This window comes from Syngnathus floridae, chromosome 5 (genome assembly GCF_059516105.1).
Source record: "Syngnathus floridae isolate MCC-2025c chromosome 5, RoL_Sflo_1.0, whole genome shotgun sequence".
NCBI lineage: Eukaryota > Metazoa > Chordata > Actinopteri > Syngnathiformes > Syngnathidae > Syngnathus > Syngnathus floridae.
The window spans coordinates 1,781,610-1,803,144 of NC_142417.1; the positions used below are offsets into that span (position 1 = coordinate 1,781,610).

Genomic DNA, 21,535 nt, shown 5'->3' on the forward strand with positions numbered 1-21,535 from the left:
TCAGCAGCTGTGACCTCGCCGTATCCCGTGTGCCGCTTATTGACAGATATACTCTTTATTAACCAACCATCTCCTTGACAGGAGACAAACAGCCTGCGAAAAGCAACTCGTGCTAGTATTCGAAAAACATTGCAATTAGAGGATGATTTCTCCTCTTTTCCCCCCTCACCTCCCCTCCCCTCCCCTCCACCGAATGCAACGCATAGTAGAGAGAGGCAAAGCAATAACATTGCTTGTTTGCGGTCTTGGAAGCAGCAATTATAAAGTGCTTGGAGAGTTGTTGTGCTTGTTGTGACTGTGAGTAATGAGCGAGGCTGCCCTGGCGTCTCGCCGAAATCTACGGCTCCTAATCCTCGACACTTGTCTCTGCCTTCTCCCCGTGTGTTTATCCACCGGCATCCCTCTGACCATCATCGACCTGTCACCAGCTTTAGACGGCCCGTGGTGACCTGTGACCTCTATCAGCTGACTTCACTGGAAATAGTCCACTGAGTCTTGAGCAATTTGCCTCGAAATGGGTAGTTTGCAACAAATGACTCATGTTATTGCGCTAACATCGTGTTTTCTCTCACTCAAATGTTGCCATTACAGTCTCTAAATAAGGTCACCAAAACAATTTAATAAAATAAAATAAGTAAATTAAAAAAAATAATAATAAAATAAAATAAAATAATAAAATATATATATATAAAATACACATACACAGGGCTCGTTTTATTTTTTGTTTTGCCGTGGTTACAAAGTGTGCTATCTGGTTATCTTGCAGCTCAGCCCCCTTCTTCCCCTCCTCCTTCATGTTGTTCAGCCAGTATGTCGCCGATGGCAGGGCTCACATGTCAACGTGTACTCCCACACAAACGGCATGTGCGCACATATCTGCATGTGCATGGGTATGCTCAGCGACAGGCCCTCCACATGTAGACGCACTTACAGATACGTCCTCCCTGATACGGGCGCGCTCACACGTTGGTCAACAGAAGTTTGGACCGAGTGGCAGAAGATGCGAGTTGGCCCTCCGTAGTAAAAGTTGACTTGTGAATAGAGTGAATAATTACTTTTTGTTTTTAAAAGAGGTCAAGTGTATGTATCCAATTTGATTCACCTACTAAGCATATTGTTCTTTGTTTACAAGCCAAGTTCAGGCGAGGTTACTATGAAGGATTTCCTTTAGCGACACTGCTCTCCAAGCAAGAAGAAAACCCAAAATAAAACCTCAAATAAAAGAGACAAAATTGCCAGGAAAGAAGCAAGGTAAAAGCGTGTGGCTTGCGCTTTGTCTTACAAATGCTAAGTGAGCTTGGCACCGGTTGTTGGAGCAGCGTCTCGGAGAACTGAAGGGAAATGAATTGTGTTTGGCACCAGGCACCTATCAGGCTGCAATTAGTATAGCTAACATCCCAGATGAACGAGTCAAGTCTAGGTCAGGGTAAAAAACTTCAAGGGTCTTAACGGGTAAAGGTCGGAGGCCGTGCCGTGCTCCCTCCCCTCGCTGAATATAAGCTCATGCCGTGCATGCTTAGATTTGCTGAAATCTGTTTTGAACTTTGAACTCGAGGTGTCGCAGTCAGTCACATGTCAGGCCGGCTCCTGCAGATCGCCTTAGATAGGTTCACGTTAGATTTTCCGACTCGGTCCTGCTCCTGACCTGCCCTACCCAACGAAGAGATTTCACCGTCTTTGAGGCTTCTGACATTACATGCTTGGAATTCGATGTTTTCCAGTCCGCCCCTTCCCCCTAATCGATGGAATAGAATTTTGGCAAACCTCACCGTAATCCTTTTGGTACACGGCATATACGGTTGTTGTGATTGATCTTGATGGATATAGGAGCCATGTGTGTCGTTCCTGGTTCCTCAAAAGACCTCTAATCCTCTAATACTACCATAATCTCTTTTAATACATTCGATATTAGTTGACAAATCACATGATAATAAAGTGATGTAAACATGTTGCTTCCGAATGACGAGGATTTAAGCAGGAGGTTTAATCACACTTGACATTGGACGTGTTTTCTTAACCCTGGCCAAAGGTTTACGTCCGTCCCTGGTCTAGAACGCATGAAAATTGCCAGCGGAAAATCTCATCAGTCTCTCGGCACAAACACGCATCCTTATTTATTTCGTATTACAGCTTCAATATTGACATATCACGGGTGGAATTGATTTTGTTTGTATTATACAGTAGAGTGGAAGCTCTTCATTCGTTTCATCGAGGTCATGCAATTTGGGAATCAACCAATATTTTTTGGAGAAAGAAAGCATCTCATAAAACTGAAGTTCAAACCTCGGCCATTGGCGGACAAAAACGTTGAAATAAGAAGGAGAACCTGACAAGAAAAATATACACTATTTTTACTATTTCCTATGGGATCCTTAATTTAAAAAAAAAAATCACATTATGGCAAATTTAATATCAGTTTGGAAGAAATAAATAAGAGTTTCCGCCCTCAAACTTTGATGCATTTCATTTGTCCTCAATTTTATTTGTGGTCCTTTTCACATCTGGCCTATTTTCGGTATCTTTTCTTTACGTAGAAACAAAGCCCGGTTGACAAAATTAGATCATTGCTTTCTAGGTTTGAACTTTTCACCAACTAAGCCTCTATCTGCCCCCGCCCTGTTTCCTAGTAAACCTCTCAATTAGCCTACACCTGCCCGCCCTTCTTCCTGCCCCGCTCCCTTCCCACCCATCGCCTCCAAGAAATGATATGATGGTGTTTGGATCATCCTCCATCCTCCATACCGTAATCCTATTTGCTCTGTCATGTGTTGGTGTTCACAGATGGTGTGTGTGTGTCTGTGTACAGAGATGGTGGTCCAACATAAACGCACACTAATAACAAAGGTGGCGGAGTATAACATTTGGTTCACCCCACTGTCCTTCACTTTGATCTCCTTTCCCCCCGCCCTGCCGTCCTTGTTCTGGCCATAATGAAAATGTTAAACTCTCTGACTGAGTGATTGACTGAAAAGTTTGGGTACAGGTGGGGTGGGCTCTCATTTATTGTTGAATCGGGAGCAGAAAGGGGAGCGAGAGAAAGCCCAGCAGGTTTTTTGGACGGGGCTCAATAGTTGGCGTCTCGGCGTCCACGTTTAGTTCCAGCTGAGTGGCCACAGTGGGCATTGCCGCACTGCCTTCATTGTGACCTCTCAGGCGAGGAGCACTGGCTGCCTGTTTGCAACACCCCTTTTCATTTATCCTTTTCTTCTCCATCCAGCCCCTTGCTCTTTGTATTCGGCAAATGGCTTCATAAGAGCGAAAACAGAGATGTTTTGGAATTGATCTGTCACAGCAATGGCCCGCTGATGCTTTTTCGGCCTTTGTGCGCGACATAATTACGGCATTTTCTTCTGAGATTATTGGAATTACTTGGAGAGATTTGTGTTTTTAGCTTCTGTTTTAAGAATCGGGGTCCGACGTTCATGAGTTTGTACTTTTATTTGAATTTTTGAGCATTGCCAGATGTGAGCCACTTGAAGGCAAAATTAGCAAGAGCAGACACATCTCATCATAGGGGTGTGCAATTAATCAAAATTCAATTACGATTATTACCCGCATGATTACAAAATTTGACTAATTGTGAAAAAAAAAGTAATATTACTATGCATAAACGTACAATGCATTTTGTTTGTTTATACAAGGAAAACATACTTTAATTCATACATGAACACCTTTTTTAACTAATTATAATTTTTGTTTGGTCCTAAAGGATATTTGTCTTCATATTTTTTACAGTTAAACATTTCCTTGTTTTTTACCGAAAAATAATCATTTGATTAATCGTGATTTCAATTACTACCAAAATAATCGGGATTGATATTTTTTTCATAATCGAGCATGATAAATATCATTAAGATTAATTTTGGGAAAATATTGTTTTTTGGTGTGATTGTCCAAAGGCAGTGCAGAGTTTTTCGGACAGGCAGATAGCGAGATCAAGATTAAGTATTGACGAGCTTGGGGTCGGGCCAAGGATCTACACGAGCTTGAAATAAACAGTGTGAGGTGCTTGGCCAGTCATTACAGCGCAGCCGCCCCGAACCAGTCGATAAGCTATTATAACCATGCAAATTGTGGCCAAATCACGATGATATCACAGCCCTTGTCCAGCCACCGTTGTTGGGAGCCAGCACCGATGTGTAGAATCATGAGGAGAATCACAACTTTGTGCAGCATTAGTCGTGGTAGATTTATACGAAAGCTAGTTTTGATCAAGCAATTGATTTTGACAACGGTATATGTTATTTCTGTTTTGTGAATACACTTTACTACTGTTGTTTTTTTTATTTGTCTTTGTCTAACCTATCTGATTTTGATATTGCCACTATTTATGAAATTATTCAGCTGTTTCATGAGTTCATCAGAGCTTCAGCGCCCAAATGAAAGTAGGTGTCTTGTCGACGACAGTGATGTCGAGATTTTAGAACACAGTCACACATTTGTCGCTCAAACTCGCATGTTCATTGACTCGTAGATGGGCAGCGATTAATCAGAGAACTGTGAAGAAGTTTATGATTAGCCCGGAAAGCTCTGAGGCATGCTAATTGAATCAGAAAATTAGCTACAGAACTATACGGAGCTAGCTGTTGCTCGTAGCAGGTGCCAGCCCACTCAACTGTGGAATACGGTATTTAAGTCGCATTAGCAACAGTAAAAAAAAAGAAAAATTCCTTGATATGGAACAGTTAGATTTTCTGCCTATTTTCACATCCCCAGCCTGGAACGCCGCCACCTTAGCAAACGCTGCTTGCTTGCAGCACAAAGACAATAATCCTGTCGCTGTAAAATATCAGCGAGTGTAAAAGAGGGATTTATTATCGGAGTGAATGTCTTTCCGCGTGTTGTTATTTTGTGATGGACGTCCTATCTGTTCACTACCTGGAGAGCAAACCCAACTGTGACTGTGTCAACTAGATTTGTCATCCTGACATCTGTGAGCTACTAAACTAGTCGGGACAGTGCAGCTTGACTAATGTATATTCATTGAAAAACATAAAAAAAAAAATCCCCGTCAGGTATTTAGTCGGGCTTCTTCGTCGCAAATTAATCCTCTGTCAATGCAGCATTATCAACACATTCCCTCTCTCTTCCTCGACTTTGTCTCATCCCCGCTGAGAGGAAAAAAGTGCACTCCCCCTCTTCAACGGTGAAGCATTCAAATTGAGGCAAGTGTAAAGTTTGCTTGATCAGCTTTTAAATACGAAGACTCTGCCACCCGCTGCGTAATGAGCCTTCAGACACTTTGACAAAGTCTAACTTAACTTTCAGTGTTTACCAGGTCATCTTAAGTCTGAATATGTTATCAGTTTGAGCGTACAATAACAAAACAGAGCCATATGGTGCGTTCCCAGAATTGATTTGTTTCTTTTTTCTTTGATGCGTTGAGCATAATTTCCGCCCGCGCAGATCTCTGAGAATCGGATCAAGTCTTTTGTCACGGCTTAAACTTTGGAATGACAAAAGTCAAAATATTTCCAACAATGTTTTTCCTCCCTGATGTCGTTAAGTCGGCCCTGCATCTTATTAAACATCTCAAGGCCAACTTTTCAAGCTACGCTGGAGACCTTTAGCTAGACTTGACCTCAGTCTGTTTTGATAAGCTACGGAGGATTGTACGGACAGTTTAAACACTCCGTGTAATCTCGATGATGTCTAATACAAATTCCCCACACAGCAACAAGGTGACCAGGAGAGAAACCTGTAGCAAGGTGTCACTCAAGCAACCCTCATGGTACTCACCAAGTCCATCTACCATCCAATAATTCATAAATGTGGAATACGAAGAATTGATTTTCAGATCTATTTTCCATGAGTCAGTGGCTAATGACTGAAGACCTGGCCAAAATAATTATTTTAAACCTCGGCCTCACTTTACTCTCACGCTCCCTAATGCATTTCCCCTGTATCAGGATTTACATTAATGAGATTGAGATTTTTAACCGCTCATGGCTCGCTCCGTTCCCGTTCCTGCCCGACACCAACCTTTACTTTCCACCTCACACCCTTCACTGTAAGTCTGAGCCCAAACCTGCCCGGGGGGTTACCCGGAGTGCCAAAGGTGCATTGAGTGACGTGGTACTCTGGCTGACCCCCGGTAGCTTGGCAGGGCTGCCTCCCTAATGAGATTAACTGGGTAATGCCGACTCTGTGTCTGTTTCTCCTGCCGCCCTGTCCGGCCCACCCCGGGGTTCTTTATTTAGCCAGCTGCAGGGCAGGGTGCGCCAGCATTCACAGGTCGAGGGCAGGACGCACGGCCAAAGCCCGACATTATCCCACAATCCTGTCCATCTCAACCCGGTGGATGTTATCATTAGCCATTTTAGCAAGTGGCAATGAAACGCCCACCTCCTTTGTCACAGTGTTTTCAAGAGAGCCTTCCACATGCAGGGTGGGGGTTCTCCCGTAGCACAGGTGTGTGGCCCTCAACGTGAGGGTCACTTTTATCCGACAGTGCGTGACAGCACCTGTGAGTCTGACAGTGCTGCCGAGGCCAGCTCATGTATCCAGTTGTTCTTGCTTTATGTGTGGAAATGTCGATGTGTCGGGAACACCTGTTTGGATGGAGCTGGAGGGCACAGACGGACGGGTTCAGATTCCACCCAAACAAACACACGTTACCAATCGTCTCTCCTGGCCGCATGCCAGTGTATGTCTCCGTGTTCTGTACCTGCGTTGTGGGATTGTGTTCCAGGGTCTGCTTTTATGGAGTTGTCATGTCTTTCTTGGCTTTGCGACTGCTCCTGATCTCAATGGCATCGGGTTCTCGATTCAACTCGACTGTGTGCGTAGGGTGCTTTAAAACGATCACGTACGCTGGGACGAGACCATTTAAAGATTTGAAAACTTTTTTTTTTTTTTTTTTCAATTTGGCTTTTGTTTAGTGGTCATTTTGACATGATATAGAACTGGAAAAGCAAACGAGTACGTAGGTTGAGGAATGTTGCGTGTTGCCATCGAATATCAGAGGAAAAAGTGAGACAGAGCACATGAGGTGAAAAGTGTCACGGGGGAGGAGTGTGATAATCTGATTAAGAAAGTATGTATGAAAGAATGGGGTAACATCAAGAGGGAAGAAAATATAAAGGCATGCTTGCTCGAGTATGTAGAAAAAAAGAGAGAAAGTTGGAGGGAGCATCCTGTGAATGTGAGTGGATTGTAACATCATACTGTGGATTCCCTCGTGAGACGGTTGGAGATGCAGCGCGCTCTCCTGCCGCGTGCAGCGAGAGGCGGCTTTGCCGGCGCGTCGACGTACAAGAAAAAAAAAATAAAAGAGCAAAGCCGAGAAAAACGCAGTTCCCGCCCCAGGAGACACAGTGGGAATTTGGTACGTGCACAAATACTACAGTATGAGGCCCGCAAGTTGCGATTGCAGATAGCTGAGGAAGAAGGTAGAAGGTGCAAAGAAAAAAAAAACAAAACAAGAATTGATCCGAAACTGGAGTTTACTGTGTCACTCAATCAGCCATTTTAAACCTAAGCGGCCATATTAATTCAATTCAATTAGAGCCTGGGCTTGATTTGTTTAAAAGTCCAGGGAAGAAAGTCGGAGTAGGCACATCCATAACTTGCTCATTTGAATCGTTTCATCGGAGATTCACGCATCCTTTGCCTTTTTCACCTTCACACGCGCCATATCCACACACACACACACACCTCTGTCATTCATTCATAGAGACACACGTACGCTAAGTTAAAACAGTCACCCTCGAGGCCTTATGTGGAAGGAGCACTGCCTGGGAAAGTGATAGCGAGAGAAAAGAGGCTCTGGAGAGAGAGAGAGTTATCTCTTTGGATGTCATTGAAGGGGCGCCTCTTTTCTCTCTGCCGCTCCTTTCCCTCGTCCGCAACTTCCCGCTCTCTTGTTCCACGTTGGCTGGCTCCCATCGCGCTCGCCTCCTCCAGCGCTAGGCAGACAGTCCAAGGACAAAGTGGAGATATGCTGGGAGCGGTCGTCTGTCCGTCACTGAGTCTTTGAGGCTGTTCTCCCTTCGTCCTGACAGTTTTGGAGATGAGTCCGTTTAACCCCCTGATGCTTACATCACACACCGAGTACTTATCGTGACATACGCGAGAGCACAACGTGAGATTTAAGATGCAACGAAAGCGCGGTACAACTCGGCTCGAATGTAGAGGTCGCGCCCTTGTGTTTTAAGATTGTTGCAGTACTTTTGCAAACTCCTCGAAATGACAGCCGTAATGTTAAAACTAGGGTCAGGGTTTTAAACTAGGGTTTCAAACTAAGGTTTAAAACTAGGATTTAAAACTAAGGTCAAGGTTTCAAACCCGGGTTAGGGTTTCAAACTAGAGTTAGGGTTTCAAGGTAAGGTTTAAAACTAGGATTAGGGTTTCATACTAGGATTAAGGTTTCACACTAGGGTTTCAAACTAGGGTTCGTTTTTCAAACTAGTGTTTCAAACTAGGGCTAGCGTTTTAACCCTTAGAAGCACAAGGCCATCAATTCTTCTTAGGTGACATTTTCCCTTTCTTTTCCAGACCTCGAGCACACACAAACACAAAACTTCCCCACACATACAAAAAAAACCGCTCCGATTTCTGACCTCTCTCCTCACACCACACAACATGGGAGGCGGACTTCTCCCTCGACGTGCCTACGTGTGTGAGCGCATGTGTGTGTGTGTCAGACAAAACTACTCCTTCTCTCAGACAAACAAGGGAAATCCTCCTTGTCTTGCCTTGTCCATCACAGGCCATCTCACTGTTCCAAGGCACGTGGGCGCCAGCAAAGCTTCCCTCAACCTCCCGGGCCGGGCTCCAATCTCTCGACCCACCACACACACACACACACGCAGAAACGTATCGTAGGCAGGCCCCTTGGCTCCAGCCGGGTTCCCCTGATGCAAGGACACACGCAGACAGGAAGTTGGAGGGGAGCTTTGTGTCCATTTGGAAGGCTTGGGGTCGCACCCGCTCTCCAGCCTCCGACTTCCTCCCACTCCATCATTCCATAAACATCCCCGCCACCAAAGGCGCTCCAACACTAATAACATCACTCATGTTTTGATTCGGCGCTGCACATCTACGTGAGTTTGACTCCTGTTTATGTTTGCGTTATATCACCTTCGCCGTCATCTTGTGTGTGTCCTTAAAGCACACAAACCACATTCACACACACGTACACTAAATCGGAGTCATCCACTGATCTTGTTGAGTGTGTGTCAACTCCATTAGCACATTCCCCCGATAGGGCCAGAGCACTCTTATCTACGGCGACCCATTAATTACACTTTGTTCCCTTAAGTGATCTATTTCAGACCTGTCCCGCCCTCAACACCCACTCCCTGCTATCTCCAGCCCTGCCCCCGTTCCTCCCCCCCCCACCTGACCTCGCTCTTCTTCTCCCTACTTCATCTGCTGTCCTCTCTCTGGCTCACCGCCCCGACTCTCGGCCTTCGTTCCCGCCGTACGTAAACACATGTAAATGGTGATCGGGCGGGATCGCAAGGTCGTGTGACGAGTAGTTGGAAATGTGAATAGCGGGTGCCCGTTTGAGACAAAAAGCCACTCGAGGCTCACGTGGTGCTCTCCTCGTCTATTCTCGTGTTAAATGTGCAGTGTGTGAAAATCATGACGACGTTTGATTGTCACTTTTGGTATTTTGCGCCACCCCCCTCCTCGTTAATCAGGGGATACATGGAAATGGATCTTTGGTAGTTTTTTCTTCACGTTCAAAAGTTTAGTGTGACGCAAGTGATGTCATTGCTATGACTATCTTCTCCTTGCCACACTTTTATATCTTGTGTAAAAAAAAAAAAAAGGTATATCAGCATGGAAAAAAAAAATCTTTTCAAATCTGACTGCATGTTCCTTGACGTTAATACCTTCAGGTATGAAATATTACCTTGCATTGGACAATCATTGGTGTATTGAACTTCCCAACCTGGCTCTTGAAAGCGGGCTCTATGCAAGGTGTGTGTGATCACCATGGCGGCTGTGTGCGTGCACCAGGGTGGGGGTTCTCCCTCTCAAGGCTGTCTGTCTATTCACTGAGCAGCCTGTCGTTCTTACAGGTGCAGGGGGGCCCTCTCGTAGCTCCCCCACCCACCTCCCCTCCTCCTCCACCGCCTCTTTTGTCACTCAATGATGTGTGCACGTCTCAAATGGTGCATATTTGTGTGAAAGTGCGTGTGTTCCTCTTCGCCCGCCTTTTGTCCTAAAGGTGCCAAGGAGAGTCCAAAACCGCATGCGTGTCTGTGTGTTTGGGACCTCATTGTGTTGAAGTGGTGTTGAGGTTGTGCGCTTGTGTGAGCGTGGTATTGTGAAGTGGTGCCTTTCGATGTTATATGTTTGAATGTGCACATGCGTGGATCATATATGTACATGTATGTGTTTGCTAAGAGCCTTTTTTTTTTTCCCCGGGGCCTCCTTTGCTGCTTTTTTGAGATGCATGGTGGCTCAATAGGCCCAAAAAAAAAAAAACGTTGCGAGGCGAGCGAGCAGATGCATTGAATGAACTATTTTTATTTATTCAGAAGCCACTGGAGGACGGTTGGATTTTTGGATTGTCATTTTTGGGCTCTCAAACTCCTAGACTGTACTTTCTGAAAATTCATATTTGTGTATAGATTGGCACGTATTAATATTGTATTATTTTTGGTGTGCCACATACACCAGCTTCCTGTTTTGAAAGTGTTGCACTTCCCCGTCATAAAACGGACATGAATACCTGTTGGGTGACATGACGTCACACACACACGTAAATCCTGTTTGGAGAAGTTGTCACACTTTTGTCTCTTATCTGCTCAGTGCACATTCCAAATTGTATTATTTTTGTGTTGTAAACAATCCAACTTCCTGCATACGTTTGCCGTACTTTTGTGATTGTATTTGGCCGTGTTGAATGCAAATCAGCGAGTATTTTGTCTTCTTTCTCATTTATGGATTTATATTAATTGATGATTATTTGAAATCACCATTTACTTTTCAAGTTGGATGTCACAGAATTGTACACAAAACTCCAAACACCAAGGTCAGAACCGAAATTTGAACCTCAATATGCTAACTATTCATCGTGCCGCCTAGCACATCACTTTATTCTGAAATATAATATGTCACTTAAGTGCGAGCCATTCAATTTTACTAATAGCACTTCTTGCTTTTAGTTTCAAGTGTGTGATCCCATCGGCGTGGAGAAGAATAAAGCAATTAACAGCGAGCCATGCTACTAAGGCCAAAACGTGCACAACCTTTTGTGTTCCACCCAAGAGACGAAGGCGGCCAGAGTTTGACACTGCTATCCAATAGCTCGCTCTGTCCTTGGGTTGCGGTTATCTTGTAGCTACTTTGCTTTGAGTCTATAAAAGCGAGGGTCCTTTATCAAATCCAAGGCCACTTATTCACATCAATATAAAAAAAAAAAAAAAAAAACACTTTGGTAGGAGGTGTGAAGGAGCAAAGACTTAGTGACGAGATTGATGAAGAAATTACACTACAGCACTTTTTAGTGAATTACTTTGATGCTTTTTACCTACAAGGACAATTTTTCCTGCAACTTTTTTGTTTCAACTTGGATGCATTTCTATTTATTTCTCCTGAAAATGGAATCTAAACCCGCTTATGATTTCTGTGACATTGTGCTTTCTAGCAACTGTTTTTGAATTCCAAGCGAGTTGCCACGCCGGCCCCCGTAGCGAGCGTTTCAGGTTCCTCATCTCCAGGCGTTTAATGAGTTCTGCCTTGTTTTTGTTCAACAACAATAATAAGACAAGTAATTAAAAGCGCTACAAAGGGGAAACGCAGATCCCACTTAACTGACTAGCATTAAAAAACATTTGCATTCCAGAGGAAGGAGCCGTCGTGCAACAGCAAGTTCTGTTTTGATAGATGTCTATTTGTTTTGTTTTTTTGTCTTTCATTGTATTCAACCTTAGCGGTGTGTTGATTTTTATTAAAAATTAGATGCAGGGTATGGCGTAAACAAATCCTGATTAAGAGCCCGTCAGTTGCGGATGTCTTCACCCTGAGTGGAAATTGTGTCGCGGGAGGGAGAGAGGGAGGGGGAGGGGCATAGATTTGGATTTAATTAGCTTTTGGAGTGAAGACAAGGAGGGGGGGAGTGCGTTTCTGTGACAGTGCGACTGAGCAACTGTCACCTGCCCAGGCTCCCTTTGACCTCATCTTCAGCGGCAACACACGGGCCTCACACGGGCCAAACGACATTCTTGACCTTTCTGCAAGACGAAAAACACGCACCGCACATACGAGAGAACGTTTAATATCAGAGAGCGTCAGCGGCGGAAATCCGAGCGTCTGACAAGCAGGATATAGATAGCGATCCGTGCAACAGATAGTTTGCACAAACAGCGGCCCGGCTTCGGTTACATCCCAAATGCGCTGCCCGGCCCCACATCGAGATAAAACAAAAGCTTAGGTTACCGTCGTTAGGAAATCGATAAGAAAATGCTTTGTTTGTGCGCCATTTGGATCCGAAAGGAAATGAGAAAATGTTCGCTTCTGCGTCTTTTAATATCATCTGCCCTTTTTTGCTCTGCCATTTTTTCTCGTTTCTACTGTTATTTAATCATCCAGCGACTATTTTGACTTTCATCAAATTGTTTCAAGAATTGTAATTCACCTTGTGAAAAAAACATCATCACTTTACATTCCCCATGTCCTAAAGTAAGTCCTCTCAATAAATGTTTTCCGTAGATACAGCCCCTCTTTGCATCAGTGTAATTACGAAGCACCGAGGGGAAAAAAAAAAAAACAAGTTTGATTCAAATAAAATGGGCCATTTGTATACAAGCAATTAACTGTTACAACTTTAAATAATGTCGCCCAGATGGAACCTAATTATAGTCGGCACGCTTTGATTCAGGCTTTCTGTCGGAGTATCACTCGGGGCGTCACTTTGGCTTTTCAGTCACCTAGCGTTTGTTTTGAAATTGGTGACAATCAGAGCAGATTACCATTTGTAACAGCGTGCGGCATTTGGCGCGCCGGGGAAGAAAGCGTTGCCCATAGCTATGGAGGACTTTCTGTGTTTCCTTTTTAACCGCTCTCCTCCTCTCTTGTTCCCTTTCCCCACTGCACACAAACGATAACAACTGCGTTTGTAGGGAGAGGAGGGAAGGTGTGTGTGTGTGCGAGTGTGTGTGCGCCGTGCATGTGGAAATGCTTGCAAGTGGCAAATGGCTGTATAGCGGTGTAGACACAGGGGATCAAACAGTCAGTCAATTACCCTGAGAGGTCTTCAGTGGCTGTGACAGAGGACGAGGCTAAATATCAGGGATCAGATACGCGGTGTGGCTGTAACAAAAGTGATACAGTTTACACACACACATGCACACACACACGTCAACAGCCAATTGCAGGGCAGAAATAGTTCACTAAAAATGCTACGTACAAAGTTTTAGGTTTATTGGTTTTATTGAACATGCAAACATTACATAAAATGTTCCAATTTTTGAAAAAGGAGAGAAAAAACACTAATATATATATATAAAATAGTTCACAGAAATAGTTCACTAAAAATGCTATGTACAAAGTTTTCGTTTTATTGGTTTTATTGACATACAAACATTACATAAAATGTTACAATTTTTGGAAAAGCAGAGAAAGAATACACACACACATATATATATAAAATAAGACATGGACTTAAAATACACAAGCAGTTTTTATTTCCCATAACATCAATGCAAACTCCCCCAAAATATTTCAATGACAGATTTGCCTTTGCAACGTTTTAGTTGAATTGCTCATAAATACATCCACTTATCTCTTGATAAACATTTTCATTCCGTGGCTAAAATGTACTCCTGTCTTGTTTATGGGGTCACTTTCCACTCACAGCGTATAACTGAATGACACCTCATTGATCCCCACATCTTTTAAAGATATTAATTTGATTTGTGCCGTGGATGAGGTAATCCCTCACCGCCCACCTCGCCGCCACCGCCGCTACCACCCTTTCAGTCTTTAGTGTCTGGCCGTTGGGGTTCCACCTGTAAATCAGCCATCCCATCACAACATCCATTAGGTGTGACACACTCGGCCAATTAATTGAAGGCTGCGCTTACGCTGTTAAAGGCCTATTTAGTGTGTCAGCCCTCAATTCGGGGTGGGGCATGGGCTCATTGGGGTCGGGACGCCCCCCTGGTGACCCCCAACCGACAGTATAGCGATGGAAAGCTTGGCGGTGTTTGTTGGGAGTTCACCGCCAGTTCAGGATAAACGTTGGCGCATTGATCGCTTGTGTCAGGGGAGTAAAACGGACAAAACGCAAGTAGTGCGAGAGGAACATTTTGCCTCAAATTGGATATAAATGATAGATAAGCGGTGTGAGAAGGTTGTGTCGGACTTTTCCGGAGGCGCGTGTTCAAGCGAGCCCCACTCTCGTCGAGAATGTCTGATTGTCAGACGGCTAGACTTGACCCAAGGTGCTGACTTCGATCCACAAAGAGCCTCCTTCTCAAACTCTCCCACACAACACCGTAAAAAAAAAAAAAAAAAAAAAGTTTACGCCCGAGCTCTCGGCACTTGTACACACACAAACACACACTCGTGTCTGTTAATGCATCCAGGCAGAGGTCAATCTAATAAACATGGGGTCGGCGCAGTGGTCATCAGAGGCCCGTCGACGGTGAGAGAGCCTTTAAGGTGGCGCCTAATTGTATCCCCGCGGCCTTCTAGTCTATCTTTTTATAGCCAATCTCCTCTACGCGCCCGAGGAAGGAGAAAGCAAGAAAGCAAGGTTGCAGTTTTCCACATTTTTCTGCTCACTGCGTGAACTGATTTTAGATACCAAGCTTATCCTTTTTTAATCCTCCGTAGAAAATTAGGGGAGCCTATTTTAATATTCTTATCGTGGCAAACAAATACAGGTAGCGACAAAAAAGAAGTCTTAAGTATGCAGATAAAAAAAAAAAAAAAAAGATTCTAAACACAAAACGCATTACTTCCAGGGATGTGTTCACTCATTCCTCTGTCTGTAAACACAAAAGTCTAAATATCTGCTCTCTGAAAAATTTAATCTCCCACTGGGAGGTTGGGAAAAAAAAGAAAGAAAAGAACTCTTCTCAAGTTCAGTTGCAGGTAGTCGCAAAGCAGCTTCAGTTTCTAGCCTGAAGGTTATTCTATGTTTGTGTGTCAATATAGTAGCTAAGAATACCAAAAAAAAAACATTTGATCAAATTTGTGAGCCAAAATTGGCAAAAAGTAAGCATCACGTGTGTTGAACGAAATCGAAAAAAATAAAGCACTCAAACATTTACTAAACAAATCAAATACAAAATGAAAATGGAAGGCATTTATTACTTTTTCACTTTTTATTTTAATGTTTAAATCTATTTATACTTGATATTACAGTGCGTTGATCAAACATACTTATATTGTCTATCTTCATGGTTTGCTCCACCATTTGTGTTCAAAACACAGCAACACTTATGTTATTTGTTAGTCACAAAACATCTTCAACTTGATGGGTAGCCATTGCAAGATTTCCTCATGGCACCGCCAAACCGAGGTTCTCTGTCGCCTCAATCGCTAGCTTAGACGAAACATAAGAACCTGAGGTGCGTGTACCAGATTTCAAAATGCAGCGTGACCCCAACTTGGGAACCGGCTAACCTGGAAGAGAGCATGGGGAAACCCAGCACGAGTAGACGACAAGCCCACCCGATATAGTTCCCGCTTTTACCTCAATCGACTCTTTAGAAGGAAGTCCCGCCGCTCCACTGGTTTCGCTTAGTGCATCCTTTGTGCAGAACGGCGGTTTTGTTTGGAAGGTCTGAAATGGAAAGAAGACCGAGCAATGGTGTTGATTATCAACTATCTGCTTGGATAACATGAAGTCTGTCCCATTGGCCCAGCGGGTCAGAGGCTGCACTGACTCTCATGAGTCGGGCCTGAGAAGTCCGCCGAGGGAGTAGATAGAGAGTCTTAAAGTCTGAGCTTTTTTTTTTTTTTTTTGCTTTCATCATTCTTTTGATATCAGATTTATTTCTACTCAGCTAGTGCAAAGCCTTCCAGTTTTGGTGTGGATCAGGGAACCAATTATGTTGCGTTGTAGTTTCCTGACACAAAGGTGAGTTTTAATGATGTCATCATTAACATTGTACATAAATTTTGAGTTTAAAAGTTTGTGTATGCATTTTTGTGTGTCATTTGTGTAGGCACGGAACGGCACGAGTTGACCTCCTGGATGAGTTTTGATTCCATCTTCAGGTACTTCGGCAAGGTCGTGGAGACGAAACAGGACGAGAAGGCAGAGGAGATCTCCAATACTGTTACCACGCGTAGCAGCGCACTCAAAAGTAAACACCAAGATTTGTAAATTGGCGCAATGTTTTTCTAGTTTTGTGTGACCGCCTTGTGTCGCTCCTTGTTTCCCTTCCAGCTTGACACACAAGCTTGTTTGTTGTTGGTGTTTTTGTAAGAGACAAGAGTTCGATTCAGTGTTTTGGACATCACAATAACGTTTTGTTTTGCTTTCTAAATGTCAAAGCAATATTTGTGCTTCCCGAGGGTTTTATAGCCAAAATGGACACGGGATGGGTACAGTGCCCTGTGGCACGCCACACATCAACCGTCCTGCAGTCGAGTTGTTAGAATTTTTATTTTCTTGCTTTGTTTTTCATTTTGCTCGTGGTTATTGTATGTCAATATCATAAAAACAACACAACAATGGTAACATTGTTGTGTTGTTTTTATGATTTATTTGTGGAACACCTCCACACACAACTTTTTAAACTCATTTCCCAAGTTTAACTTTGAGACATTCTGTTTGCTTGTACAAAATTTTCTTGGCTTCAGACAGTGTTGTGAAAAACTATTTGCTCTCTTTTCATAGTTTCCACATTTCAAGCTCATCGAACAAATGTAAATGACCATTGAAGTGGGTACATTTGAGAAGAGGGCAAAAACTTTTTGTATGTTTCGAAAGATGCAAAGATAGAACCAAAACCAATCCAATCTGCGCTGATTACCTCAAATGCAACTCACCGAGCACATTTAAAATCACTTAAAGTCGAGCATCAAATGGATTTAAGGGATATCGCATTTGAACAGAAGCCGTAAATCAGCTCTCAACACTCAATAGATGACACATGTCGGAAAATCCAAGATCTCAATATTATTCTAAGCCTGAATGATGTTAGAGGAATATATAACATCTATTTTTTTCCCCTCCATTAAAGTCCTTTTCTTGTGTTCTTAGATGTGACAAGCGGCTGTTCAGTCGTACCTAATCTTGAGTATGTGACATAAACATGATAACATTTTTTTAAGTTTCATAAACCACTCAAGGCTTAACGGAAGACGCTTCTAATGGGCGGCGACATTCGCCAAATCTCAAAGCTAATGCTAAATCTCATGATACCTCAGACACTTTCTTAAATATGTACTTTACCCTTATTCCCTCTTCACTTCACATGGTGACTATTGTTTAACTTTTAGCTGTGAAATCCTATTTCTCCCCCACGCCCATTCTGTGCGTGTGTGTAAATGTGTGTGCGGCTTAATGCTTTTGAGGATTATCTTTGTGCTGTAATGAGACAACTGTGCCTGATGGTTTCAAGGCCTAATTTCCTTTTAATTTGATTGCCAACTCTCCTGGTTTCAGCACAAAAAAAAAATGATTTGCTTATTATTTGATTTGATGATTTTGGTTTCCAGATAACGTTGCTCGTCTTTCTGTTTTTGAGGGGGAAAATCTGCTCATTTTTCCTTCTCTCCATAATTGTATATTGTTGCCTTGAGGGAACAAACAAGGCTCAGTGCTTCTTAATAACAAGCCAAAGGAAGATCGAACCGGAGATGAAAGAGCTGCCGAAAATCCAAAGCACCGCCTGCAAAGAAATAAAAGGGGATTTATTTTGCCAATTTCTCCTCAAGACGTTATTTTTCATACTCGATTCTTCTTTGTATTCGTTTAATAAAATACCTGCATTCATGTTTAGATTTCATGAAAGGGCTGTGTGGTCAGTTTTTTATTTTAATTTCTTTTCTTAACAGTTGAAATGTTCTTTAAAGGTTTGCATTTGTACTATACACTGGTTCAGTTATTGAAAATAACAATTAAAAACAACTTTCAAATGCAAATTAAGTTATGCATTTTGGTTATGAATTTATCTTGCCATAGTAAATCCATTGAACATTTTTAATTTGTTTTTTTTACTTGTTTAAAGTTGATTTTCTTTTTCATCCATAAATGTATTTGTGCTATTATAGAAAAGCGGGTATGATGACCTTATTCGCTGCTGTGATTCTTTTTTAAACGCAGTTTCCCTAACTCCAACAAATTATAACACTAGGAAAGTTTGATTCTTTCATTTGTATGTGAGAAAATAGATGTAGCCGGTGAGAAAATGACATTTATTTAAAACTTGCTTTTAAAATAATGTCCTATTGACACTCATTTTGTCTGCCAGGCAGAATTATTTGTTGTCTCGCATATTAGGCCTTTCAATTTCTATTAATTACAGTACAACAAGTGAAAGTCCTCACCCCTCCTTACACACACACTTTATTCTCACCACATATGACAAGTAAAAAAAAAAAAAACGCGCAGTTTGGCTCGATTTATTACCACGTCAACTTGTCAGGTCTTAATCCTTGCATTGAAACGACGCCTCATTTAATCCTCATGTGACTCCTTTAAGTGCATCATCTCTCTTTTTTTTTTTCCACCCCCTACGTCTGTGTTTAATTCACAATGTGAACCCGTGGAGGACTCCTTGACATGGAAAACTTTTCTACTTGTTTGATATTTCAATTGTTTCATCCCGTTGAGAGAGTTGTTGTCACGCTTGCCTGCACTGGCCCTCTGTGCAAGTGTGTGTGTGTGCGTGTGTGTGATGTGCTCACCAGCCCCTCTCGAGATGAACTCCCGCCAAAGGAGCCAGGCAGTTGGAATGTCACCCCTCTGACACACACACACACACACACACACTGGTGGGGATCACTGTCACGTCACTATTTGCATAATGATATGCTCAGCTCCGAGGAGGAAAGTAACCCCCAAATTTTACGGGTCAACTAACTGCAACAATCAATGTTTTATCGGCCCTACGAAGGGAAAAATATCTTGAACAAGCAGCCGTGCAGGAACGCTCTTTCTTCTCCCACCTCCTCCCTGGCCCACTCATCCGCTATCAATTCAATCCACTGCCCATCAGCAGCAGCAGCAATATTTCCAAGGCAATTCAAATCTGGAAATACGTCATCAGCATTAGTACTGAACTCAGACTGCAGCCTTGAATTTCTTTTCCTCCAAATTTTGCATTTTGCGCCTCATGCAAGAGCCATCCTATGTATATATTTATCTTATGTCTATTTCCAAATGTAAAATGCATGGTGGGTTTCCTTGCAACTCATTACATATTCATTGACCGGCACAAGAAGCTATTTAATCCAATGGAAACACGAAACAGCCCTTCTATATAGGGTTAGGGTCTAATAGGGAATCACCACTGCCACAATCAGCTTGATAAGGAAAAGAAAACTGGCAGGTGTGGCTCCAAGTGGCTTTTGGCTGCACCTTTTATTTGTATAAAGTCCATTTTTAGAAGGAAGGAAACGTTTGGTTACAGGTTTTGGTCCATAGACTAATAACCATGATGAATTTTCCCTTAAGTGTAAAGGACCTAAGATAGTGCCGTGCAGGACTTTGAAGCGACGTTTGTGCGCGTGCGCGAGCGAGCGAGCGCGTGCATTTGGGCCAGCTGTGGGCAGTGTCGTTTGTAACGCTGTTGTTGAGTCCATTTGGCTTTAATAGCAGCTTTCAGGCGCTCTCCCCTCACCGCCCCCTCAATTACACCTCCTCTGATTCTCTGCCGGCCGGCCGGTCGGTCGGCCTCAGCTCACCCGCGCGCATGCAGCAAAATGAAGAAATGCATTTGAAATCTGACTTTTTAAGATTTAGACTGTCGTTGTCCACCTCTAATTGATCTGTTTGTGATTTGGAAGACATTGGCTATGGCGTGCATGCAGATTTATGATGCTTATTTTTTTTAATGCCTGACTAGAAATATATGTGCACGTTACTATGCAACATTTTATCATTACACTTTTATTCACAGTCTTTATGTTTTCATATTTTTGACAACATCATTTTCAACTAAAACCATTCCATGCGTTGATTTAAGTACAATTCAATTATATAAACCCAAATTAAAAAACCCAAAGGGCTACATGATTGTGGCTGCTTCAGCCACCCTCATTTAGTGGAACGCAATAAATTATAAATTAAAGCATATACACGAGACAATGTTGTTTTTTCTGGCCTGTAAAAATAATCACACAAAAATGTATGCTTTGTTTAATATTTAAACCAAACCATCTTCAAACATCTTCAGGGGTAATTTACATTTTAAAAGCCCAAAAACACAATTTAACGAATGTACACAATTTGTTATATTTTCAGTCAATGAGATCCTTCCCTATATACATAGTTTCATTATAATACTATTGCAGAGATTATGAAATATACTACATCTATATTTAATATAACATAACAGATTTGCAATATTTTTTTAGTTCAATAATAACTTAACATAACTTTTGTCATTATCATTATCAATACAACTAATGTGACAAAAACACGAATTAAGATCTTGCCACCATTGGTTGATGTATCCTAAAGCATGTTTTATTTGTTCTCAAACCAACGAAATAATTTGTCATTTAATCCCAGTCAACAATATAAAATCAATATATTTTCTTCATGGTCGTGATGGCGTATTGATTTATAGGTTATCTGCACACAAAAATAAAATTCAAGTTTGCTCGATCCATTCCACTAGAAAATCACATCAGAATGTTGCTGGTTATATCACATCTGCAAATAAAATATGATTTAACAGTTAAATATGTTAAATAGCACTTGAATTTTAATCCAAACAAAAATAGTAGGCATTGATTTTACAATTAAATACACGGCCTAACTTTATTTTATTGATTACCGAAGCACTCTGCACACTTTCGAGTAAAAAAAAAAATAAAAGAAAGGAAGGAAAGAGAGTTCAAGGCAATATGAAATCACCACATTATAGGTGGGTTTCATCATGTGTGCGCGCATCCCTCCGAGGATAAACACGCCGTGCGTGGGCTGCGTGGGCTCCCAAGAAGAACTTGTTATTGAAGCAGCGAGGGAGGGAGAGAGAGGGGAACGCGCAACCCCTTTGCACCCAGCCGCAGATGAGACTCAAAATGAACTTAATGCCATTCAGTCGATTGACAGATGTGTGCGCGCGCGCGCGTGTGTGTGTGGCTGCTGCGGGCATTGTGGGTGGGGCTGTGGGCAGGGCAGATGTGCGTGTGCGCGTTTTGGATGCACATTTCACGCTTTCTCCCTTGCATGCTTTCTCGGAATCTCCGTGGTTAAGCGAGTTAATATACGTGTGTTATTAAAGGGCCTGCAGCCCTGCACTGGCTGCCTCACCCCACAGTGTCACCCCGCTCCCCCGCCCTCCTGACGGCGGCTTAGACTTTGCGCCCATCCCTTCCTCTATCAGCCATTCTAATGTCCCTCATTGTGTTTGTCACCTGAGTCAGCAGAGAAGATGAAAGGGGA

The 21,535-nt window shown here is 42.7% G+C and overlaps 1 protein-coding gene across 1 annotated transcript in view; it reads left to right on the forward strand.

Annotated features, from left to right (window-relative positions):
- The window catches only part of arb2a (ARB2 cotranscriptional regulator A), a 91,478-nt gene extending 73,411 nt beyond the window's left edge, over nt 1-18,067 (forward strand). The window contains exon 11 of the mRNA XM_088376773.1: nt 16,137-18,067. Coding sequence (XP_088232899.1) covers nt 16,137-16,297 — 161 coding nt within the window. The 3' untranslated portion in view covers nt 16,298-18,067. The remainder of the gene's footprint in view (nt 1-16,136) is intronic.
- Nucleotides 18,068-21,535: the final 3,468 nt, after the last annotated feature.